The following is a 22,175-nucleotide window of genomic DNA, read 5'->3' as shown; positions in this document are numbered from 1 at the left end:
GAAAATCTTTTTTTTTCCCGAAAAACTATCTGCTAGCCTTTTTTCATTGCATTCCTTTACCAACATCCGATACTTTGTATATACGTACCTCAAGAAACGACAAAAATTCTGTCAATGTAACTCGAATGTTTGGGGGCCCATGCAGATATTCGGCAAAATCGTGCAAAAGAGATATCTACTTGAAATTTGACGGATTACGTCGAATTTTGTCAAGTTAAGTGCGATAACATCGTTGTGGAAAACGGATTTCATCCACAGGACGTCATTTACACCTGGTTTACAACAAGTTGAATGACAAAGAGCGGTAGATTTAAAGGACATCTGGCACCCACTGTGACAAGAAAAGGATCGTATGCATGAGGTTATGACCCCAGGCAATAAATCCCTGCTTTTGAATTTAATACAGCCAATACATTAACAGCCTTTCGTTCATCAGTCTACTCCAAAAGCCAAACCCGATGCGTTTCCAGCCTACTGATTCCCAATTGTTGAGCTCATCTGAGATAAGCTATCCCTTTCAGCTTTAAGTGCACTGTAGACACTTACTGGCGTGACTGTCCCCGGAAGATCGAGATACGGCAACGCTGAAAAAAATCTACCCGCCGAGCTTGACAATGTCCCATCAATGGCCTAATTAATGGTTAAGGGATATCTTGCAGTTGTTGCGGGCGCGGTGTTTATATGATTGAGTTAAAGCGCCATAAGGACATCACAAGTGCGCACAACAGACGGCTCAAATCAGGGATACAATCGGTCTCACGAGCCTCATCTCGACCTTTTATCGGCTATTTTTCCGTGTTATGGACAGTTCCGGATTTTTGTCTCCCAAGGCAAACGCTTTTTCCATAGCGCACTTGATTGATAGAGCTCAACTAGCAGATCTTGCGTTCTTGCAACAGAACCCCAACTATCATTGGAACTCGCAAGTTCTGCTACGAGAAATGGAAGGTATTCTTTAATAGTGCGTAGGTCTAATAAGGGCCGCGCTCTCGTTGATTCAGTAAATCAGTGATTGTCACCCTTACTCACCTCATATCGCTTTCTATCAATCATGATCCCTAAACCCTTGGCATATGTGTTCTTTGCGGCTTCGTTGAGAGTTCATTGTCGTCTGTTACCTTGTGATGTGTTCCACAGAGCGCCTCATGAACGCAGGAACTGGCAAAAGGACTCCCTTAGGTGTAGCGCACAATCAACTGATGCCCGACGATTCGGACGATGGAAGCGAAAATTGTGGTTCGCCTAACGCTAGTCCTCCACCAGTGCAATCATCTTGCTCTCAAGTGAATGTAAGACCACTGTGTGTTGGGCTTATTAACGCTCGAGTTGATTTAGAAATGAAAAGCTTATGGGAGGAATTTCACTCTCTGGGAACAGAAATGATCGTCACCAAAGCTGGAAGGTAAGACAAACCACTCTTAGTTCTCTCTCTGTTTCGGGTTTACCGTGGCAATGGATGGAAACGCATTTTTTTGAACGGGACATTTACATGCTTTTTTCGAGAGCAGTTGGTTATCTCAGGATTTTCACATTCGATCATTAACATGTAAGAACTACAGTGTTTTTTTCCTATCAGATTTCAAATAAGTTTCCGTGATGTTAAAGCCTTGTCATTATTGAGCCTAAATCTTTTGGTAGAGAAAGACAGGGAATTCAAAGCACCAATACAGATTGTATGATATTTATAGTGCCACTTAACTGCAGAGAAATAGCAGCCGCGGTTGCAGCCCGTTTCGTGAATATAATTTTTTAAAGTTTACCATAGTTACTTCCGAAACAGGAAACATTAACGTCTGGTAAAGGTACAGTGGACATAAGTGTAAACGAGGAGTGTGTGAAGTGTATGTCTCCAAAAGAAAGAACCAACACTAATTACAAGATTTAATCACGAAACGGAATCGGTCATAAGTTGTTTGATGACTGATGGCATGAGGTATGATAACTAACTACCATTAATATGGTAATAAAAACACGGTTGAGGAAAGTACATGGGTTTATTAAAAGCGACAGAAGACGCACTCTATCACCAATATCAATCGATATTATAAGCAAAACAGGAGAAGGAGCGACTGGTAAAACGAGAGTGGCTTCAAAAAGGCAGCAGACACAGGTCACAGTTTAAAGAGTTGCAATTGCGCTTCCATCAAAAACTTCGAAAACGTTTTTTGCGAGAATATGAAAAAGGCTTCCATGCAAGAATTTGCCACTCTATGTAGATGATTGGTGGGAAAGGTAGTCTTCTTTGCTTCTCTGGTAGCAGTGCTGCATTTAAAGTTGGTCAAAAAGAAACCCTAAAAGAGGACAAGCAGGGCGGAGAACGAACGGACATGATGATAGGTTGTGTAAAGAGTAGGGTTTCGTGGGAATCAGCATTGGTTGTTCTATGGGGATTTTTACCTACTACTCACAAACTAAGGCTTATATTTAATTCGATACATGTACTTCGATTGTAAAGAGATGCATGACACAGGTGAGCAGCCTGGCTTTTTGTTATTCTCTTCATTTGAAAATTTGATTAAAGTTCCATCTCAAACTTGCAACTCCACCAAAAAGACCGTCTCAGGAAAATGTTGAGACGGCAGCTTAAGGAAGTGCGGGTTTACCAAAAAAGAGGTTCAACAGAGACGAAGCGCTTACTCACTGCAAAAACCGCTTTGTTTTCTTTGAATTTTAATTGATCGGCATTGAGTCAAGAGTTCAGACCCCATAAGCAAACTAATGTTGAAAGAAACTTAAAACAAGGCTCGTAATTGATTTCATGAGGACGAAAAGTTAGACTCGGGTTACATTCTTCTGTTTCCTTGGATATCGTAATTTTAGCTTCGTTGCAAACGTCATAATGAAAACTTTGATTAAAATAATAGAACGTAAACTGAATCTGTTCATATGTTTTAATGAGCCCTACTCAAAATCCAAATTTTAAGGTAGATGCTAATTTCCTGTAACCACTCCCCGAAACGTCACCTGCAGTATAACCGGGATAGAAGAAAATACAATACTGAAAATCCAGCGTTCTGTTTTACACTCTTTATTTGGCGTTTATGGAAAGTTTTCTGTTTAAACGAACTTTGCAGCTAATCTAAGCCGAAAGTGAACACGTCCAAGGAAGGACAGCGAAGAAAGAAAACATCGCACGTCGGGTGTCACTAAAAAAACGCCTTTATTTGTGTCGTAAAAACAGGTTCCTTCAAACTAATTTTACAGTGAACCTTAAAGAAACGCATTTTAACATAAAGTGTTTTCGTATGGTCAAAGCTGAACGTTATTTGATATATTTTATATTGGAAACCTTAATATAGCAAAGGAATTTCCTAGTGAAATGCTTGTAGAGGGTTTTGAACAACCCATAAAATTTGTTCTTGTGGTAAAACGAAAAGATTATTCAGTGAAAAATATAGAATTGCGTTTAAGTGAAAAAGCAAACGGCAAGCCGGCTACTGCTTGTCCATGACACAAGGAAGATCTCAGTCCTATTCTCACTTGTCTCTCATTGCTCGATATCCGCAAGTAGAAAGCCAGAAATGATTAACAACAATTTCCCTCAGTGTCGGTGGCTAGTTAACAACTATTCACCGAAGTGGAGGTGACTGTGGTGGATATTTACTGAGCCGCGAAGCGGCGAGGGAAATATCCACCACTAGCCGCCGACACTGAGATGAATAGTTGTTTTAGTATATACAAAAACAATGAGATAATACAGCACAAAAAGAAGATTTAACTCATTTCTTCCTGCAACGTTTTCTCGGGCGGCAGATCCTGTGCGGGTTGCTCAGAGGTGAAGGATATTCGGAGTTTCAAAGCTTCAAAGCTATCCACTCCTTTTATATACACTAATAAAAATTTACTTATCTTTGATTTGGGGCACAACCCACATTTTAAGCCAGAACTTTGCAGTTTGCTGTAAACCATGCTTGAAAGTTTTGGAATCATGTCGACGAAATTCAAAACTTAGAGCGCGTTGTAAATTTTTGTGTGCTGGGCAAATGAATATATTTGACATTCCACGCAATCCTGTTAAAAACAGAAACATTATTTCTCGGATTCGTTGGCTCAGCGGACACTAAGAACATCATACACCTGATCAGGTGACATCTGCGGATGCAGTTAGACCTTGAAGAATTTTTTTTTTTTAGTACGATAAAATGTTGACTTTTAATTAAGCAGCGGTTTGCTGTTAAGCAATCGCTTAAAATGTCTTAACTGCGGTAGTCATTCTTTTCAAAACCATTTGAAATTCACAGTTTCAACTTAATATTTGCATTCAGTTTCATTATATATTCTCTATCAAAACCCAAATTGTAATATTTGTGTTCGATATTGTTCGCTTGTGACTCCCCCTTCCCGGTGCTGCTTGCATGTTTTCATGACCCGAAGTACGCCATGCAATGCAGTTCATACGGTCTGAATTCACCCTCTCCTCCCCCCTCCCTTCCTCTTTCTTTGTCCGAAATTGACGCTCACCTTAACAATACAATAATACATACGGGGCTTTTCAGGGCCAAAGAAACACAATCAACAAAGAGAACAACAACAACTGTTGAGAATCCCAACTGGCCGGAAGCAAACCATTAACCAGTTGGCTTTTTTTACAAGTGCAGCTGAGAGGGTGAACCATGGATTCTCTCTACCAGGATCAAATTCAACTAGTGGCTAGACCGGGTCTGAAACCACTTGGCCACACTACGTGCCCGGGGTGGGGGACTCCCATATGAAACAGACCGGGATGCTCGTCGGAAATTTTGAATTTAACCCCTAAAGGAGACCAATCTAGGCGTGGCTTAAGCAAATTTTGACCCCTAAAAGAGACCGTTTAAAAACACAAAAATACGACACGCAATGAGTTTTAATGATAAAAAGGCATAATCATCGAATGCTTTTATCTAAAAAGAAAATTTAAAAGGAAATTTGACTTCTGTTTCTCTTCGCGTAATTCTGTGTTACTTCGGGGAACCCTAAACGAGACCTTGGTGGCATAAAATATTGGCGCTTTGCCCGTAACACCCTAAGCGAGACCAAAATCCAAAATTTACACCCCTAAGCGAGACGACGAGCAGCCCCGTCTGTTTCATATGGGAGTCCCCCCCCCCCTCCCCCCCAGGACTACGTGCTCCTCCTTATCCATATTAATCCCATTTTGTTCTTTCTTCGAACAGGCGCATGTTTCCGACTTTCCAGGTACGCATTCAAGGATTAGACCCATCATCAAAGTACATCTTAATGATGGATTTTGTACCCGTGGATGATAAACGCTACCGCTACGCCTTTCACAGTTCCAAATGGTTGGTTGCAGGCAAAGCTGACTCCAGTGTACCCGGGAGAGTACACATTCACCCTGATTCACCCTGTACTGGACAGCAGTGGATGAAACAAATCGTGTCTTTTGACAAACTAAAACTAACCAACAACTTGATGGATGACAATGGACACGTAAGGTTTTAATTGTCTTTATCATAAACGAATTAAACAAATAAGTTTAGTTGCACCGACGTCAAATTGAAGCACTCAAACATAATTATAATTCATTCAACGATGCATATGGGTGAAAGATAATTAATTAAATGGCGTAATTAGCCACTTAATACTTTGCAAGGAACCTTTTTTCTAATTAGAAGTTCCCTAAATGTGGCTAAGACAAATTGTTTTATCATGGCGGTCCACATTTAACGATATCCATTTCTGTCTCGATTCAAGGTAAGTTTAAAAAAGGATTGATTGTCTGTGTCGGGGAATGTCTGGAAAAGAGTACTTCTCTTCACACCAGGAATCCGTAGAAGCTGCCAACAAAGTTACCAACGAAGACACATACATACATAGATACCGGACAGAAAATTCTGAAGATTAAAAAGGAAAAAGTCAAATAAAACAGGACAATGAAAGGAAAGGAGCTTGGTTGTAATGGGCTCTAACAATGGTGCACCATTTTGGAAGTAATTGTGAGAACTGGAGTAAGCAAGAAGAGATAAACAACTCTGTCACTCAGTTAAAGTGGGGTTTAACACCGATGAACAAGTGCACAAATCAAGCAATTGTATTGCACAAAGAGAGCTAATCACTTAAGCAAAGATATGCAAAGTTTGTTGGATACAGCAGCTCTAAATACCTCTCACACCTCGTTGTAAAGAAACCGACAAAATGATTCTCAATTGTGCAAAAATCTCCCTGTCAGATAAATTAAGGATTTAAGGTTCAAGGGCAACAAGCGACGGCTTTCTCTCAAGTGCTTTTAAACGCTGTTCTAAGCTCTTAGGAGTGCTTTTAAAGCTTTGTAAGTTCATTTTAGGCTGTGCTATAAGATTTTTATTTCTTCGGTTATTCTAGGGGAACTTAAGTGAAGCTTTCGAAGTTACTAGGGCATTTTTGTCTACTTCACGAAAATCTTAGGTATTGCATCCTTTCCGAAACTCATAGCTGGCCTTTTTTCGGTATTCACAGGACATTTTTATCAATCTCGAAAGAAGCAGGCATTAACTTTTTCAGATCACGAAAGTGAAAATCCTAGGTGATTAAAGGCCTTTCGAACAGATAATTTAACAAAACGTTCCGTTGGGTGACCCTGAAGGTTACAACGAATAGAATGATTTCAGTTTAACACAGGAAAATTCCCCTTATTGTCTCCGGTAGGGTCTCCCTTCCTCTCTCCCCTGCCTAGGAATTAATTAAGAAGGGAAACATAGTGATTCTGGAAACAAGTATGAGCTTCCGTGAAAACGACTTGCAATAAGGACAGGGACGTGTCCAACTTACTCATTGGTTTTTCAAAAGTATATTTCGACTTGTGCAGCCGTTCCTCGGTTTGCAAGTGCTCGTTTTCTGTTGTAAAAATAGAACCCATTTCTGAGTTTATGGTGGAAAGGTAGGAAAAACAATCACAACTGTGACTTTCGAATACCTAACCACAATGATATTGGTTATTCGTTGTTATGCAGCTTAAGGGCTGGTCTAACATCTACCAATGAGCCTTACTTTCCTGTACGTTTGCTTGGTGTGTGTATGTGTGTTTTTCACGATTTTTCTCTTTTCCAAACTCTGGTGAACTTCTTTATATCAAAATCTTCTAGTTGCTAGCAGAGGATATCACAAAGAAAAGGAAACAGAACTTTTGATAAAATAAAAGGATTAAACGTTCCAACGATACATTGTTACCAGCGGGTAGTACAAAGAAACATGCGAAAGGTCAGAGATAACTCCTTTAAACCTCTTAAGGGATTAAGAGGAACCATTTTCGCAACAACTTCCTTTTATCACACTTAAATTGCTTTTTTTTTTGTGATTGCACCACTTTCCTCTGAGTAACTGGTACTACCTAACTTATTCCTTGAAATAAAAACTTGAGCCATTCGGCTACGAAGCGATTCCTATCGACGAGTAAAATCGCCTAGCGTCAAACAGAGTTAACTTCTGCAAAGTGTCACTATCAGGATTAATAGAGGTAATAAGGAGAATTATCAAATACGGCTAAAACTTAATATGAAGAATTAATTAATTATTGTTTTGTAATCTGTATTAATACTCAGTGTTATGATGAATTTCCGTTTCCGGTTTGCTGCTAAATCTGAAGTAATTATTGGAGATTATACCCCCAAGAAGAAGTGTTCTTTACCTCTTAAGATGACCGCAAAACAGTCAAGTTGTCCAATCTGGATGTGCAAGAAAAATGATAACTTAGTTTCCGAATGACAAAAAGTTAAAAAACACCTGTTGCATTTCTTCCAAACAGGACAGGACATTTTGTTTCTTTTGGGTGTTGTAGCAAAGTTCTGATGTGTCGATTTCACCAGCATCATAATTAAGTCCACCATTTCTAAACATAATTATGGACTGTTAAAATGAACTTTTCTAGGGCTAACAATGATAGTGGTTTATGAAACCGGAGAGAATGGTTATATATAGATGAAGGTCAGTTTATTTGTCCCAGAAGATTATTTTGAATGGAACTCCAGTGAGGGTCAACGTAAGGTCAAATCAATACTTTTTTAGGCGCCACCTTGAAACATAACCGTCAATGAAGAAATAACTAATTCACTCTAACTTAATGAACCGTTCTATTTGGATTAACTATGAATAGATATGTGGTTGAAACAATCTTGTTTGTCTTGCAGATAATTCTTAACTCGATGCACAAGTACCAGCCTCGATTCCACGTTATTTTAGACGAATCAGAGAAGGGCAACTCCAGGACGAGTCTCCACGAAATGAACAAGGATCACTTGCGAACCTTTATCTTCCCTGAGACGCAGTTCATGGCCGTCACTGCTTATCAGAATCATATGGTATGTGTTGTCTTGCGCAGAACATTTTATCAACCTCGTTCCCAGGGTCTCTCTTGTAACTAAGAGAGACCCTGGGACGAGGTTGGCATTTTATCCGGTGTAAAAAGACAAGCTTTTTTTTCAAGTTTTCAAGTTTTATCTATTTAGAGAAAACAAGTTAAGTTATTACTAAGCTGGCTCGCAAATAGTGAGAAGCTTATCGCGGCAAGCCAGACTGTACACAGCATTATTTAGACATTTTTTTTTCTTAAGGAATAAATGATTACTACATACAACAACAACATGTAAAGATTACTCTTCGTGCTTTCAAATATTTAGAAGGTAGAAGGATCTAGGAGAAAAGGAGACGAAAGTAGTCTAAGTAAAAGAACAATAGGGCCATTTATACGGGAGAAAATAAGACGCGTCTTAAAAAAGACGCGAACTGCTCGTATAAATGGTACAAAACAAGCTTTCGCGTCTCATTTTAGACGCGACTTACATAAGACGCGTCGTATCTTGGAACCCAATTTTTGGTTGTTCTTATTTTTGTCTGCGTCCTAAATAAGACGTGAACTATAAGTGCGCATGCCTGTCACATGCGTGACGACAACGAGTCACCCAGGCTAACAAAATGGCTTCCCAGTCAGGCTACACCAACAAAACAGAGAAACACTTGGGTTGTTTACCATTTACAAAAAATTTCTGGAAATTTCGGTGGAAATTTCCATCGGGTGAAAAACGTGTTCCATTTAACTCAGGTCCGTTCGCCGCCCTGTGATTGTGATTTTACGCGCCAAAATTAACTGTCAACTGTGAATTAACAGTTATTCTTCGAGGGCGAGCTAGATTTATAATGATAAATAACCAAATAAGACGGGAACCATTTATACGAGATGTTCGCGTCTCATGTAGGAGGCGAATGTATAAATGGTACAGTTCGCGTCCTATTTAAGACGTGTCTTAGCTAAGACGCGTCTTATTTCATCGCGTATAAATGGCCCCAATATGTAAAGAGGAAAAGAGCACAGGTTGTCCTTCTGATAACATTTATATCGTATGCAAAAGTTTGTTTTCAGCAAAATGTTTTCTTTCCCCAGAGGCCACAACCATTTGGATGGCGACCTCTGGGAAAAAACTTATCCCGGTTACGCTACCGAAATATACTATAATATCGTATAACATCGTATAACATCTTGTTCTTAGGCCATCGTAGCTTGATTAAGAAAATAACACAAACAGCGGTGATAAACATTGTATTCCAACGCATTTTTATAAAACTTGACGTTTCGTATGCTAGTCAACACACATTTTCAAAAGTGACCGTTACCATTTTTGAAAACTATATGTCAACACACATTTTCAAAAGTGACCGTTACAATTTTTGAAAACTATATATATATAGTTTTCAAAAATGGTAACGGTACAATTTTTGAAAACTATATATATATAGTTTTCAAAAATGGTAACGGTCACTTTTGAAAATGTGTGTTGACTAGCATACGAAAGGTCAAGTTTTATAAAAATGCGTTGGAATACAATGTTTATCACCGCTGTTTGTGTTATTCTCTTAATGATCATACTGTAATATATTGCTTGGTCAATTTAGCATTGCGTTTGAGGAAACCGGCTGATGTCGCGCTGAATTTGTTTTCATATCTTGACAAAAATCAAAGAAACTTGGTTGCACCTGTTTAGCTGATTTCTGGGGAGACCCCGTAGCTTTCCAGACGCGGTATGTGATTGGAGAACCAAAACAATAGATGATACAACAGAGACAATGCAACTACAATCTTGGATAGAATAAAATGGCACAGAAATACCCCCTTCCCTCTAAATCAAAGATGAAGCCGTGCGAAGGCCATAACGCGCCATTTTCCCATCATTAGGGAGCTTAAGCACGCGCGTTTTTGAGACGCGGACGGCAACCGGAAGAGAACATTTCGCGTGCCAGGACAGTGGTGTCTCCCAGATTTTTATACTTATCATCTCTAATGGAGAAAGGATACTTAAAAAGGTAAATGTGGTTGTGTGAATAGAAATTAAAAGAGAAAACGGCTCACTTCCGGTTGTCGTCCGCATCTCAAAAAGACGCGTATACTAACTCCCTACTGATTTTGGGGGGAGGGGTGGTCTCAATTTCAATTTCCCGTTTAATCTATCCAAGACTGTAGCCCTGATAACAAAAGAAGGTGTAGGTCATGTATATCGACCAATGAAAAAAGCAGTCCGGTATTGGTACGGGATTACTCGATTTCTTGCCTACCGTCCATATGCAGATATCTCTAGCAGCTTTTCAATCGAAAGTGACAAGTTCAGTAGAATAAGAGCCTTTTTTGTCCTAGGTTTGACTTGAACGAAATGCTAAATCTCTCTGTCACAGGAATCGGTGTCACAGTGACGGCATCGATTGCGCCACAAATTTGCATACAAATAAGGAGGAAGAACGATCTGTTTGTGTTTTGGTAAATTTCATCGCCGTCCTCACTTAAATAACGTGAAATGACCAAGTTTGAGGCCCTGTGGACAAAAGGCACGACTTGCGCCTTCGCTACTTTTGAGCAATTGTGAGTTGTCCGCCATATTGGATTTGAGGAAATTGCTTCGTCTCCGCTGATTCTTGTTTAATTTTGCTTTGTTTTAATATTTCTACTCCAGTTCATGCATTTCAAATTTATAAACAGTTGATATATATTTTAGACTTGGAACGGCTTGCAACAATTGATTCAGAAAACTCGTATTTCGGAATCACATCTTCTTAGCAGTCGTCGTCGTCTTTTCGTCAGCTCCCGGAAAAAACGATGATAGTGATTTTGACAACTGTGATGATAAAAATGGCAGTATGATCTCGATGGCTACTTCCGAGCACTCCTTCACATGCCGTGCCTGTTTTCAATCTATTGCTAACTTTTCCCCATAAATCCAACCGGACGTTATGACATTGAATGAAGCAGGGTCAACAATTTGCTTAGCATCTGTCAGCTTAGTGTCTGACAGAATTAATCTTTGTTTTGGCCCGAGGCAACTCCCAGGGAGATAAAAACACGATCGATGACGGATTCTCTGAAGCACACCTGCAATTAATTTAAGAAATAGTTTTCTAAATTTGGGCTTTTAAGAGAAAACGTTGCTTTTTGATGCACGGCTAATCAGTAGCTTTCTCGTGAATACTCAGACTTCAAACAGATAAGAGTTTTGCAACATATGACATTCCATCAATCAAGACCGACGTTATTGGATTAGAAACTGAAGAGGTTAATCCATCAATGGGACCGCGGCTTTTTTAAGATTGAGGTACATGATGCATCTCTTTCAAATGTTAACATTCCTCATACACTGCAGTTTTGCCCAGATATAAATCTATGAAAACTTTTTCTCGATAAACATATTCCTAGTCTGTGCATTGTTGAACTTTGTGTGATTCAGAGTTTTGCCGTCCTTAAATAAATTACAGTACTCATCAATAATACTCTCATTCGTTTAACCGTGGGTATCGTCGTCGGCGTCCATCGCTAGCACGAAACAAGCAACACAATAAAACTAAAAATTCAGCTTTCCGAAGCAAAAATAGTAATCACCACAGACTTTGGTCGGAATATCAGATGTCACCCCTCATATTTTACATATCTGGTACAGCAAAACAACTTGCATTCTACAATTTTAATTACTTTTTTCACTAGCCTAATTAATTCGCATTCTCTGATTACATCGTCCTTGCCAATCACGACAAGCACTTGACATTCTCAAAATGTACAATAAACTGAGTTAGAGTGAGTTGGTAAGCTAATAGATTTTCCTGCTCAAATAAACACTTGAAGATAACTAAGTATGGCCGGCTAATCCTACTTAAGATAAAACCCTCGTGAATGAATCATTAAACTAAAACAAACGGAGGAAGTTAATAATGCAGTTTTCGCCCCAGCCTCCCCACCCTTTTTTATGTCCTTTGCCTGTTTGGCAAGCGTTTGTCGTCGAGAACTTCTTTGGTCGCACATAGACAGTCCTCTTTCCCCACAGAGATTATTCAGTTTTTATGATCATCAGGAACCAATGAATTTCATTCAATTCTGTTCCTCGTTAACCTGACTAATCCAATTCAAAGAATGGCGATACTGTTACGTCACCTATTAATGTGCCAACCAGAGATCTATTGGCCGTCGAAACAAAGGTTCTTTTGTTCTGTGCTTGGCAAAATTGTTCATAAAGAGTGAATATCGCTATATTGCTTGAAAAGTTTAATTTATTTAGGACCAACCTCCTCCTTTTCCGGCTTAACATCTCTGTTACAGAGATTTCTTGCGATTGAGATTGGGAAGGCCAAAAAACTATTTCCAATGAGCCGTCGTTTTTAGCAAAGGTCGCAAAGCTACAGACGTCAATTCAATGAGAATTTTTTTTAAATAATCAACATCATTTCTTATTTCGCTTCAGATTACACAGCTCAAGATTGCAAGTAACCCATTTGCCAAAGGATTCCGAGATTGTGACCCTGATGACTGGTAGGTTATAGACTTATTCATAAATGGCGCCTCTTTTATTACTCTTCAGTTCATGTGCAACTATAAATTGACCGCCATTTACGAATAACGTCTATTTTCGCGCTCTTTTGGGGAGTCGCGAATGGAAAACAAACGTTTTTCATTTGGCCAATCACAACAAACGTAGTCAATTAAATGAGCCAGTCATGGCGTAACACATATGCATGCAGCCAGAACTAAGCACGGAAAAACGTATGCGGGCAGATCACAGACAAACACATTTCTCACTGATGGATGAAATATGGCGCGAAGCTACTACGCATTCTTAAGTGAAAAGCGCTTTTCACAAAGAAACTAGGAGATTTTTAAAATATTTTTTTACTGTATACAAATCTTGATATTTCGAAGCAAAAGGGATTCTGATTTTCTTGTTGAAAGCGAAAACCGCTCTGGTGTTTTTTTCTCTTTGACCCAACAGCGTTATGGAAGTGATGAAGCAACTTGATCAAGGAGAAATAGCTGCGACAGCTCGTGCTAGGTTACATGGAGACATGGTGTCTCCAAGAAATGAAGTCCAAGTTTCTCGACCCCAGGCTCCCAGGCCAATGCCTCCTGCTATGAGTCCAGCATTCACTTATCCAGGTGAGGAAAAATGTTCCTAGGGGCGTTTCTTTAACAACTTCGAGAAATACGGGTTTCAAAATCGGCATATCTGTCTTGGTTTCCATTTGTGAAAACCAGGAACCCATGACTAGGACCGTACAACTTCATTGTATTTATCGAACGACGTTTTTACAGACCGAGGCTGAAATGGTCGTGCGCACGCGTGACGTGATGGCCACACCTGGTTGGTGTTATGGGATTGAGAATGGTCACTCGTGAAGCCACTTCCAATTTACAAACCCGTAGCTATCAGACCAGAACACAACACCGGGAAGTCCACCTTGCACTTTTCGACTCGTGTGTGGCATCTCTACGTCCCACAGGATTTATGAAGGGTTGCGAGACGGGCCCAAACGGTTTATATTCCTTAACCGAGAAAACTTGAAAGTCTAACTATTTGCGGATGCAATTACAAGGCAGCATTTTCTTCTCAGTGACGCTGAGTGCTGGGACCCTTTTCTCGAAAGTCCAGAAAACTTTTCAGGCCCGAAAAATCATTTGTGAACCTACCAACCGTCAGAAAAGCCCATTTTTAGACACGTTTTGAAGGTAACAAAAAGCAAACTGACTGAAGTTTGACGAATTAAATCCTCTCCGTTCTTGAGATACAGGGAGAATTGTGACACGCGAAAATGGCCCGTAAAGTTTCGGGACTTTTGAGAAACGTGCCCCTGATCCGGCCAGTCTTCCGCACGGTAGTCCGATACTCAACCAATTGAGCCAACCAGTAGTAGGCGGTTAATCCCAACCTCATTCCCAGGGTCTCTTCGTCGATAACGACAATGGAGACCCTGGGAACGAAGTTGGGTTAATCCCAACTAGCTTTGTCTACGAACAGGCTTAAACTAACAAGATTTGTGCGAGTGGAAATTGAACCTGGGCCACACTGGTGGAAAGCGAGTGCTATCACCACGAAGCCAACCCTGCTCCCCCACCCCCCTGCACGAAAAAAATGTTCCTTGAAACATCGAAAATAGTTTGTTATTACACCGGAGATGAGCCTAATTTTACATTATGTGATTGCCACTAGACTTTCAGTACAAAGACTATACAACTATACAACGAAGCACTTTGTCGCCGTGGCTAAATGTCGTTAACCCTCAAGAAACCCTTTTTTTCCAATGCTTTTAGTGTAAGCACTCTTTTTCTTTGGCCATTTCAGTTTTACCAGAAATAACACACAAACAGCGGTGTATATTTAAACTCCAATTTTGTACTGATTAACCGTCACTGCTGAAGATGTATGCAGAGGCATACGAAACGTCAAGTAGAAGATAATTTCAAATGATGCGTGTATGTCTGATGTTTGTCACCACTGTTTGTGTGTTATTTTAATGTAAGACCTACGCTCCACACTGGAATATGCCGATTCTTTTTATTTTTTCTGATTTTAGGTCCATACGACAGCAGAGCAGCACCTTTGACTCACATACCAAGGAACCTTCCCAGTAATTCCCCACCAGGAGGGTACCTCCCAATGATGCCCCAAATGTTGGGCCACGTGGGTCCTACCCCAATGTCACCAACATCACCCACGAGCCCCGGGTATGGTCAGCGAACTTACCAGTCATTGCGCATGCACCGAACAATGCCATACCCCACAAGAGGAAGCAGATCTTCTTCGAGCGATGAAAGCTGCCCGTAGGCGGCAATCGTGTGAATTTCTTTTGGAGAAGAAGTAATCTTAAGTTTACAAAAAAAACTCATATTAACTATACATAATATGTTTTAAAGCTTTATTTTTATATGTCATTGCTTGTAAATATCGACACATTTTTCTACAAATGCAACGATGACGCAATAAATTGTGTCCAATGCGGAAATCTCCAATATCCAACACAGTCACATTTTCTGTTGAGCGACTCGAACTTATTGTACCAAAACCCTTGGATGAACGGGCAATCATTTCCTCGAAATATTCAAACTCGAGAGCGAATTAGATAAGGGTGTTTCTATTTACGGTCTTGACCCAGCACAGTAACAAATGGACTTATTAAACCAATCAGGAGAAGCCATGTCATGCGTGACTGCTTCTGCCATGTCTTTTCAGCGACATAACTAATTTTTCTGGGAAAGGGTATTCTAAAAATAGATTCATTTGTGACTTTGTGACTATGCTGAGGAGCACACCCACGCCATAACAACACTCTTATCTAATTCAATCTTGTCGAACTGTGATAGTGAATAGGGAGCTTAAGCAACGGTGACGGCAACGAGAACGTCACAAGTTTGCATATTTGTTGGGAAAAAACAATAACTTCGCAGGCCCTGCACGTGCGTTTTCACTTTTGTCCATTTCTTTGCCGTCGTCAGCAAAACTACAACGTAAAATAGCCAAATTTGAGGTTTTATGACAAAAGTCAGCACTTGAGGATAAATCTTCATTCTCTTCCCTAAATTACGCGCCGTTCCGACCAGTATCATTTTTGAGAAACTACCACACCCTGGCGATATTAAAAAAGGTTGAAATAGTCACGAAGTGATTACCTTAACATGAATTTTTTTTTTGAGATGACGTTCTCGTTGCCGTCGCCGTCGTCGTTGCTTAAGTTCCCTAATGAGGGACCTTACGCAAGGACGACGACGCCGCCAACGAGAACGTTGTCTAAAAATATTATTTCCCAATATTGTAATAATTTCGTGATAACTACAAGTCGTTCGGGATGATTAGTGTTTATCAACATTGCGGGAATAAAAATTGCCGTGAACGGTGTGGTTGGTTGGGAAGCAAATTAAAAATATATCGTCAGGTTCTCACGTCCTCTACACAATCTCAAATTTAGTCAATTCACGTCGTTAGGGAGCTCAAGCAACGACAACGGCGACGGCAACGAGAACGTCATCTCAAAATATAAATTCGCGTTATTGTAATCGCTTCGTTACTATTTCAACTTTTTTAACATGACGGGGGTGTGGTAGTTCCTCAAAAATGACGCTGGTAGGAACGGCGCTCAATTTAGAGCAGAAAATGAAAATTTATCCTCAAGTAATGGCGTTGTCCATAAAACCTCAAATTTGGCTATTTCACGTTGTAGTTTTGCTGACGACGGCAAAGAAATGGACAAAAGTGAAAAACGCACGTGCAGGGTGTGCAAAGCTATTGTTTTTGCCTACTAAATATGCAAATTTGTGACGTTCTCGTTGCCGTCGCGGTTGTCGTTGCTTAAGCTCCCTGTTGTCACGACGAGGACGGCAAAGAAATATATCAAAATGCAAAACGCACGTGCAGGGCGTGCTGAGCCTTTGTTTTAGTTCATTGAGTCCATTGTTTAGTGACGTTTTCGTAGCCGTCGTCGTCGTCGTCCTATCGTTCGGTCCCTAATATATGAAGTTTTATATATCCACTTTATTATATGGCTAGTGTTTCTGGCAGATATAACGGGAGCTGTGATTGGCTAAGAGCAGCTAAGCGCCAGGGCATTAATCTCACTTATTATATGACTAGCTCCGTGAGCGGGCAAGATGAACCAAATCGCGCGCTCTGATTGGCTACCCGAGCGGGCAAGATGGAGCGATACTGCCCGCTCGGGATTTCTCGCTTGGTCCCGCAAGATCAAAGATCATTTTTTGGTGTTTTAAGTCATATAATAAATCCTTTATTGACCAAGATTGTTCGGTCAAGATGACTGGATATTGGCCTCGTTCTTTTTTTGCGTGTTTATGGACCTCGACTTCGTCTCGGTCCATAAACACGCAAAAAAAGAACTTGGCCAATATCCAGTCATCTTGACCTCACGCTTGGTCAATAACCCATACTTATGATTAACTCCGTGAGCGGGCAAAATAAACCAAATCGCGCGCTGTGATTGCCTACCTGAGCGGGCAAGATGGAGCTTGCCCGCTCGGGATTTCTCGCTTGGTCCCGCAAGATCAAAGATCATTTTTTTGGTGTTTTAAGTCATATAATAAATCCTTTATTGACCAAGCTTGTTCGGTCAAGATGGCTGGATATTGGCCTCGTTCTTTTTTTGCGAGTTTATGGACCTCGACTTCGTCTCGGTCCATAAACACACAAACAAAGAACTTGGTCAATATTCAGCCATCTTGACCTCACGCTTGGTCAATAACCCATATGTAATGCCCACGGGCCGATTATATATGGATTATATTATATTAATTCGTTTTTTTCTTCTTTAGAATCGTTCTGTTAGCCACATACTAAACAAATTAATGACCTTGACCGTTCGTTCGTTCGTTACAGCAAAATTTCAAACCTCGGCCTAGATGTATTGACCTTGCTATCGCTCGGTCAATACGGCAAGCCTTCACTTTGAGACCTCACTCTCGGTTATTATTAAGTAGTTAATCACACATTCACTTACACAATGTATTACAGGATACAATAAGAACTTGCAAGTGGCCAGCTCCCAGATGGTGGAGCTGCTGCACACCCCTGGGTTCGACTACGAGCTGATCAAGAGGAGCCCCTATCTCCTATACTTGGCCTAGGGGTCAACCCTATCTCAGGGTCAAGGGAAATATGATACTTGACGCGGGAAAAACGTATTCATAGATCGCCTTCCTTAGGAGATTCAGCACGAACACTGTTGTAACTGCGAGCCAATCAAAACAAAGCTATCTCAGCCTCAAGGAAAATATGATACTTTTCGCGGGAAAAACTTGTTTATAGATCGCCTCCCTTGGGAGATTCAGCACGACCACTCTTGCAAAATCCAATGTCCCTTGGGAGATTCAGCACGCCCAGTGTTGCAACTGAGAGCCAATCAAAACAAAGCTATCTCAGCCTCAAGAAAAATATGATACTTTTCGCGGGAAAGACTTACTTATAGATCGCCTTCCTTGGGAGATTCAGCACGAACACTGTTGAAAAATCCAATCTCCCTTGGGAGATTCAGCACGCCCACTGTGGCAACTGCGAGCCAATCAAAACAAAGCTATCTCAGCCTCAAGGAAAATATGATACTTTTCGCGTGAAAAACTTATTTATAGATCGCCTCCCTTGGGAGATCCAGCACGAACACTGTTGCAAAATCCAATCTCCCTTGGGAGATTCAGCACGCCCAGTGTTGCAACTGAGAGCCAATCAAAACAAAGCTATCTCAGCCTCAAGGGAAATATGATAATTTTCGAGGTAGAAACCTGTTCCTAAAAATAACTTTACTTGGGAAAGTGTTGACTCAAGGTATTTTAGTGGAAAGAGAGGCTCCTCTTGATGAGTTCCTGGTTCGACCTCGTTCAAGCCTGGATTTTCTCAGGCTTGCAACTACTTCGGTTGTTTCATTAACTGCGATGACCACTTTCACTTGAAATAATCAAACTGTTGGTCATTCATTTTTTTCCTATCATTGCGATTCCGTTTCGTTGAATCGTTCCTTTCGTTTTTCTTTTATCCTCGTGACCAGTCTCCCAGTTTTCTCCGATCGTTCCTCTTCCTCCATTGTGTCCCAATCTTCCGTATCAAGTTCCCGGCCAAAAAGCTCCATCTCCGCTTGTTTATAGTCTTGAGAGTTTGTCACTAAAGCTTTTCTCGTCATGATATCTAAATGCGTCCGCTGTTCATTTGGTCCATGACCCACTGAGTACAAAAAGCAACCAGAGTTAATCAATCCGAAAGGAGACTTTGGTTAGTAAACGCCGGTGTGACTTTCAAACAAATAAAATGGCAATTTCAATTATCGGTGCTCCTCAGTGGTCCAGAAAATGCACGCGAATTTCAATAAGCGCCACGAAGCGTCCCACAAATGCCGCTTCTCAAATAACGATAAACAGCTGCTTTTCCCGTGACCTAACAATAACGCTAACCTTTACTTAAACCATTTTGTGTTAGAAATAGGTCGGAAATGCTTTGACTTAAAAGGGACACTTTGAGTTGGATGTCAAAATTGGGCGTGCATCTAATTAGGGTCGATCCTGGACATCAGTGAAGTGGTTTGCTACTGGTTAACGAAAAGAAACTTTGGAGCTACTTTGGTTCGGCATAACAACGCTTGCCGATTGGCTTTTATTGCTCACAATACTTTTAGCGAAGTTAGTTAAATGAAAACGCGCCCTGCGCTCGAGCGTTTCTGTTCAGGGCTTCGTGCGCACTCGTCAAATGCATCTTCTGCGAGTTCTAGTTTGTTAGGACAATAGCCTGCGCCTCCTACGACTTTGTTTAGGCCAAGGTTTTACGGTATTTAGTAGAAAATATTTAGTAGAAAGTATTTAGTAGATAATATTGTCTCTCAAACTTGACTTAAATTTAATCTCAATCACAATTTAAGGACGGTGCCTATTAATTAAAGATATTTTTTCCCTGATGTGTGATTATGCAGGAAATGGAGATCTTAATTAACAAGTGTTATTGAAATCCAAAAAGAAAATTGGGGGTAACCACGCATTTTTCAAAGATAATTGATGAATAATATTTGTAAAAAGCTTTAAAATACAAAGCAATGAATGACGTTCTTTCTCAAATTGAAGCTCAATTATCTCTCAAAAATGCATGGTTACCCCCAATTTTCTTTTTGGATACCAAGAGTACTTACTAAGATGTACTTTCTCCGGATAGTTTTAAACCGCGCAAAAATATCCCTGTATTAGTAAGCATCACTGATAGGAAATCCGAGTATCTCGAGATGCGCAGAACGTATGCGCAGTAACAATAGTAGGCACCGTCCTTTAAGTCCCCATTTTGATAACTGAATGACAGTGATCGACTACAGCCTCTCTGGGCCACTGTACTCTCTCTTTTTTTGGCATATTTGACAGTCCCAGTAGATAAAAAAGACACAGGATTCATTTTTTTCTTACCCAAATCTAGACTGCGCAATGTTCCCCTCAATAAATCCCTTAAAAGCTCCTGTGCGTCTTGGCGTGGACTTATAGAAGGCTGTGAAGTGGGTTCCATTTGAGTCGGCTCCCGTACAGAAGGAACAGAGTGATTTGACGAAGGAGGAATACTCGCAGGGGTATGAGCCGACGGCGCTCGATATCTTGCAAGTTCCGCCTGCAGTCTCGCGATCACTTCATCCTTCCGTTTCTCCGCTGATGCACGTTGTGTTCTTTCACGTTTCAGCTCTATTTCCAGTGCTGCGATCTGTTCACTTTCTTTCCGTTTTTCTATTTGAAACTTTCTCCTCATCTCTTGTTCTCGGCGCCGTATCTGTTCTTCCTCCTCTCTCTTTCTCCGAGCTTCCTCCCTTTGCTGCTCCATCAATTTTCGCCTCCTTTCTTCCTCTCTCTCCTCGCGAGTCTGCTGCCTGTCTTCAACCCGCTGCCGGTTGGGAGGCTGATCATGGAACCACATAGCCCAGGGTTGTACTGACCCACCAACCGCTAAACATGAACATGATGCAAACTTTGAATTCGCGACTATGTTTTGCGTGAAAACCATGCGCCAATAATAAAGCACGAAGGGTAGCATGAAAACTCTTTGACTTTCTTCAGCGGGGACCTTTTTTTTGAAAGAGCATGGCATTTAAATTAATGGGTACGAGTACGAGACGCGCGCGGTAAGAGGGCGGCACGCAAAGTTCCACGCGAAGTTTCCTCTTTCGCGCAAGTCTTACCTAGACTAGAAAATCACTGTTACAACCAAGTCTTAATCAAACACTAAATTTCCTCTCCCAAAACAAGAGGATGTGAGATCAGAGAGCAAATAACTCATATTCAGACGAAATTAATTAGTGTAAACAACTAGCCACTAACACTGAGGTGAATAGTTGTTTTACTATATACTTAAACAGTGAGATAATATAGCACAAAAAGATGATTTTAAATCATTTCCTCCTGCAACGATTACAGAATTTTGGGGCGCAAATTCCTCGCGAGTTGCTCGGAGGCGAATAGTAAACAATTACTCCACGAGCACGCATTGAGCGCGCGTTAGTCAGAGCGGTTTTTTAATGGAGTTTTCTTTGGCCAATCAAAATGGACGAAGACAATCCAGTAAACCAATCAAAACTCGAAGTAATTATACGTAGCCGGCACAAAGCGCGGGAAAATTCATTACCATTACCATTAGGTCATACGGCATATGAGCTGATAACCGAGATTGAGCGAACCCATCAGAAAGCTAGGAACGCAATATCCGAGGTCGAACAAATCAAATAAAATCTGAGTAGCCAATCAAAGCGTGCCTTCAACGCTATCCACTGTCTTAGTATATACTAACAACAGATAAAAATAACCTTCGCAGTACGGGCGCGATCTAAAAATAGATTTACGGATTCGTTCTCTTTCCTTATATTCTCTTGGTGCTCATTTTCACCTACTTGCTACGGGATCAACAAGTGGTAACTCCGTTTCATGAATCTCTTGCTTGATTTCCTTTCTCCAGTCTTCCATGAAATGATGGTCAATCTAAAAATGCATTCAACGGATTTGTGTACAGAGACATGTCCGCAGTGCATGGAATAAATTTCAAGGAAATAAGCGGTACTGATGACTTACCAGGCGTTGAAAATCTCGAACGTTTAGTTTTTTGCTTTCCAAAAGTAAAACATCCTCAACCTCTCTGACCTGGTGAAAGGAATTTGAGATTTGCTTACAGTATTTGTAATTCACCTAGGATTTGTGGTAGAAATCTCCAACACCCTATCCAGCATCGATCTTAGCACAGAAACGACTTAGTGAGACATGAGTATGTATATCAATTACACACACCGAGAATCGACAAAGCTTGCGTGGGTTCCGCTCATGTCATGGAAGCCCTAAATTTTTTTTATTAGCCCTGAGCCCTGATGATTAGCCCTGCGCAGTGATGAGAGCACTCGCCTCCCACCAATGTGGCCTGGGTTCGATTCCAAGACTAGGCGTCATATGTGAAAGGCTTCTGATAAAA

At 40.7% G+C, this 22,175-nt stretch overlaps 2 protein-coding genes across 2 annotated transcripts in view; one reads left to right on the top strand and one right to left on the bottom strand.

Annotated features, from left to right (window-relative positions):
* The first annotated feature begins 399 nt into the window (after window positions 1-399).
* Window positions 400-15,213, top strand: LOC138047073 (T-box transcription factor TBX10-like). The gene is made up of 7 exons (XM_068893767.1): window positions 400-948; window positions 1,138-1,402; window positions 5,154-5,427; window positions 8,100-8,270; window positions 12,681-12,748; window positions 13,206-13,369; window positions 14,785-15,213. Exons 1-7 carry the CDS (start codon window positions 801-803, stop codon window positions 15,033-15,035), a joined length of 1,341 nt encoding a protein of 446 aa, XP_068749868.1. The 5' UTR covers window positions 400-800; the 3' UTR covers window positions 15,036-15,213.
* LOC138047072 (uncharacterized) overlaps window positions 15,113-22,175 on the bottom strand; it is a 13,042-nt gene continuing 5,979 nt past the window's right edge. Inside the window, exons 5-8 of the mRNA XM_068893766.1 lie at window positions 21,785-21,853; window positions 21,607-21,694; window positions 20,144-20,668; window positions 15,113-18,926 (exon numbers count right to left, since the gene is read on the bottom strand). Coding sequence (XP_068749867.1) covers window positions 18,694-18,926; window positions 20,144-20,668; window positions 21,607-21,694; window positions 21,785-21,853 — 915 coding nt within the window. The 3' untranslated portion in view covers window positions 15,113-18,693. The remainder of the gene's footprint in view (window positions 18,927-20,143; window positions 20,669-21,606; window positions 21,695-21,784; window positions 21,854-22,175) is intronic.

The sequence above is a fragment of the Montipora capricornis genome, chromosome 4 (genome assembly GCF_036669925.1).
Source record: "Montipora capricornis isolate CH-2021 chromosome 4, ASM3666992v2, whole genome shotgun sequence".
Classification (NCBI taxonomy): Eukaryota; Metazoa; Cnidaria; class Anthozoa; order Scleractinia; family Acroporidae; genus Montipora; species Montipora capricornis.
This window is presented reverse-complemented; position numbering and strand designations above follow the sequence as displayed.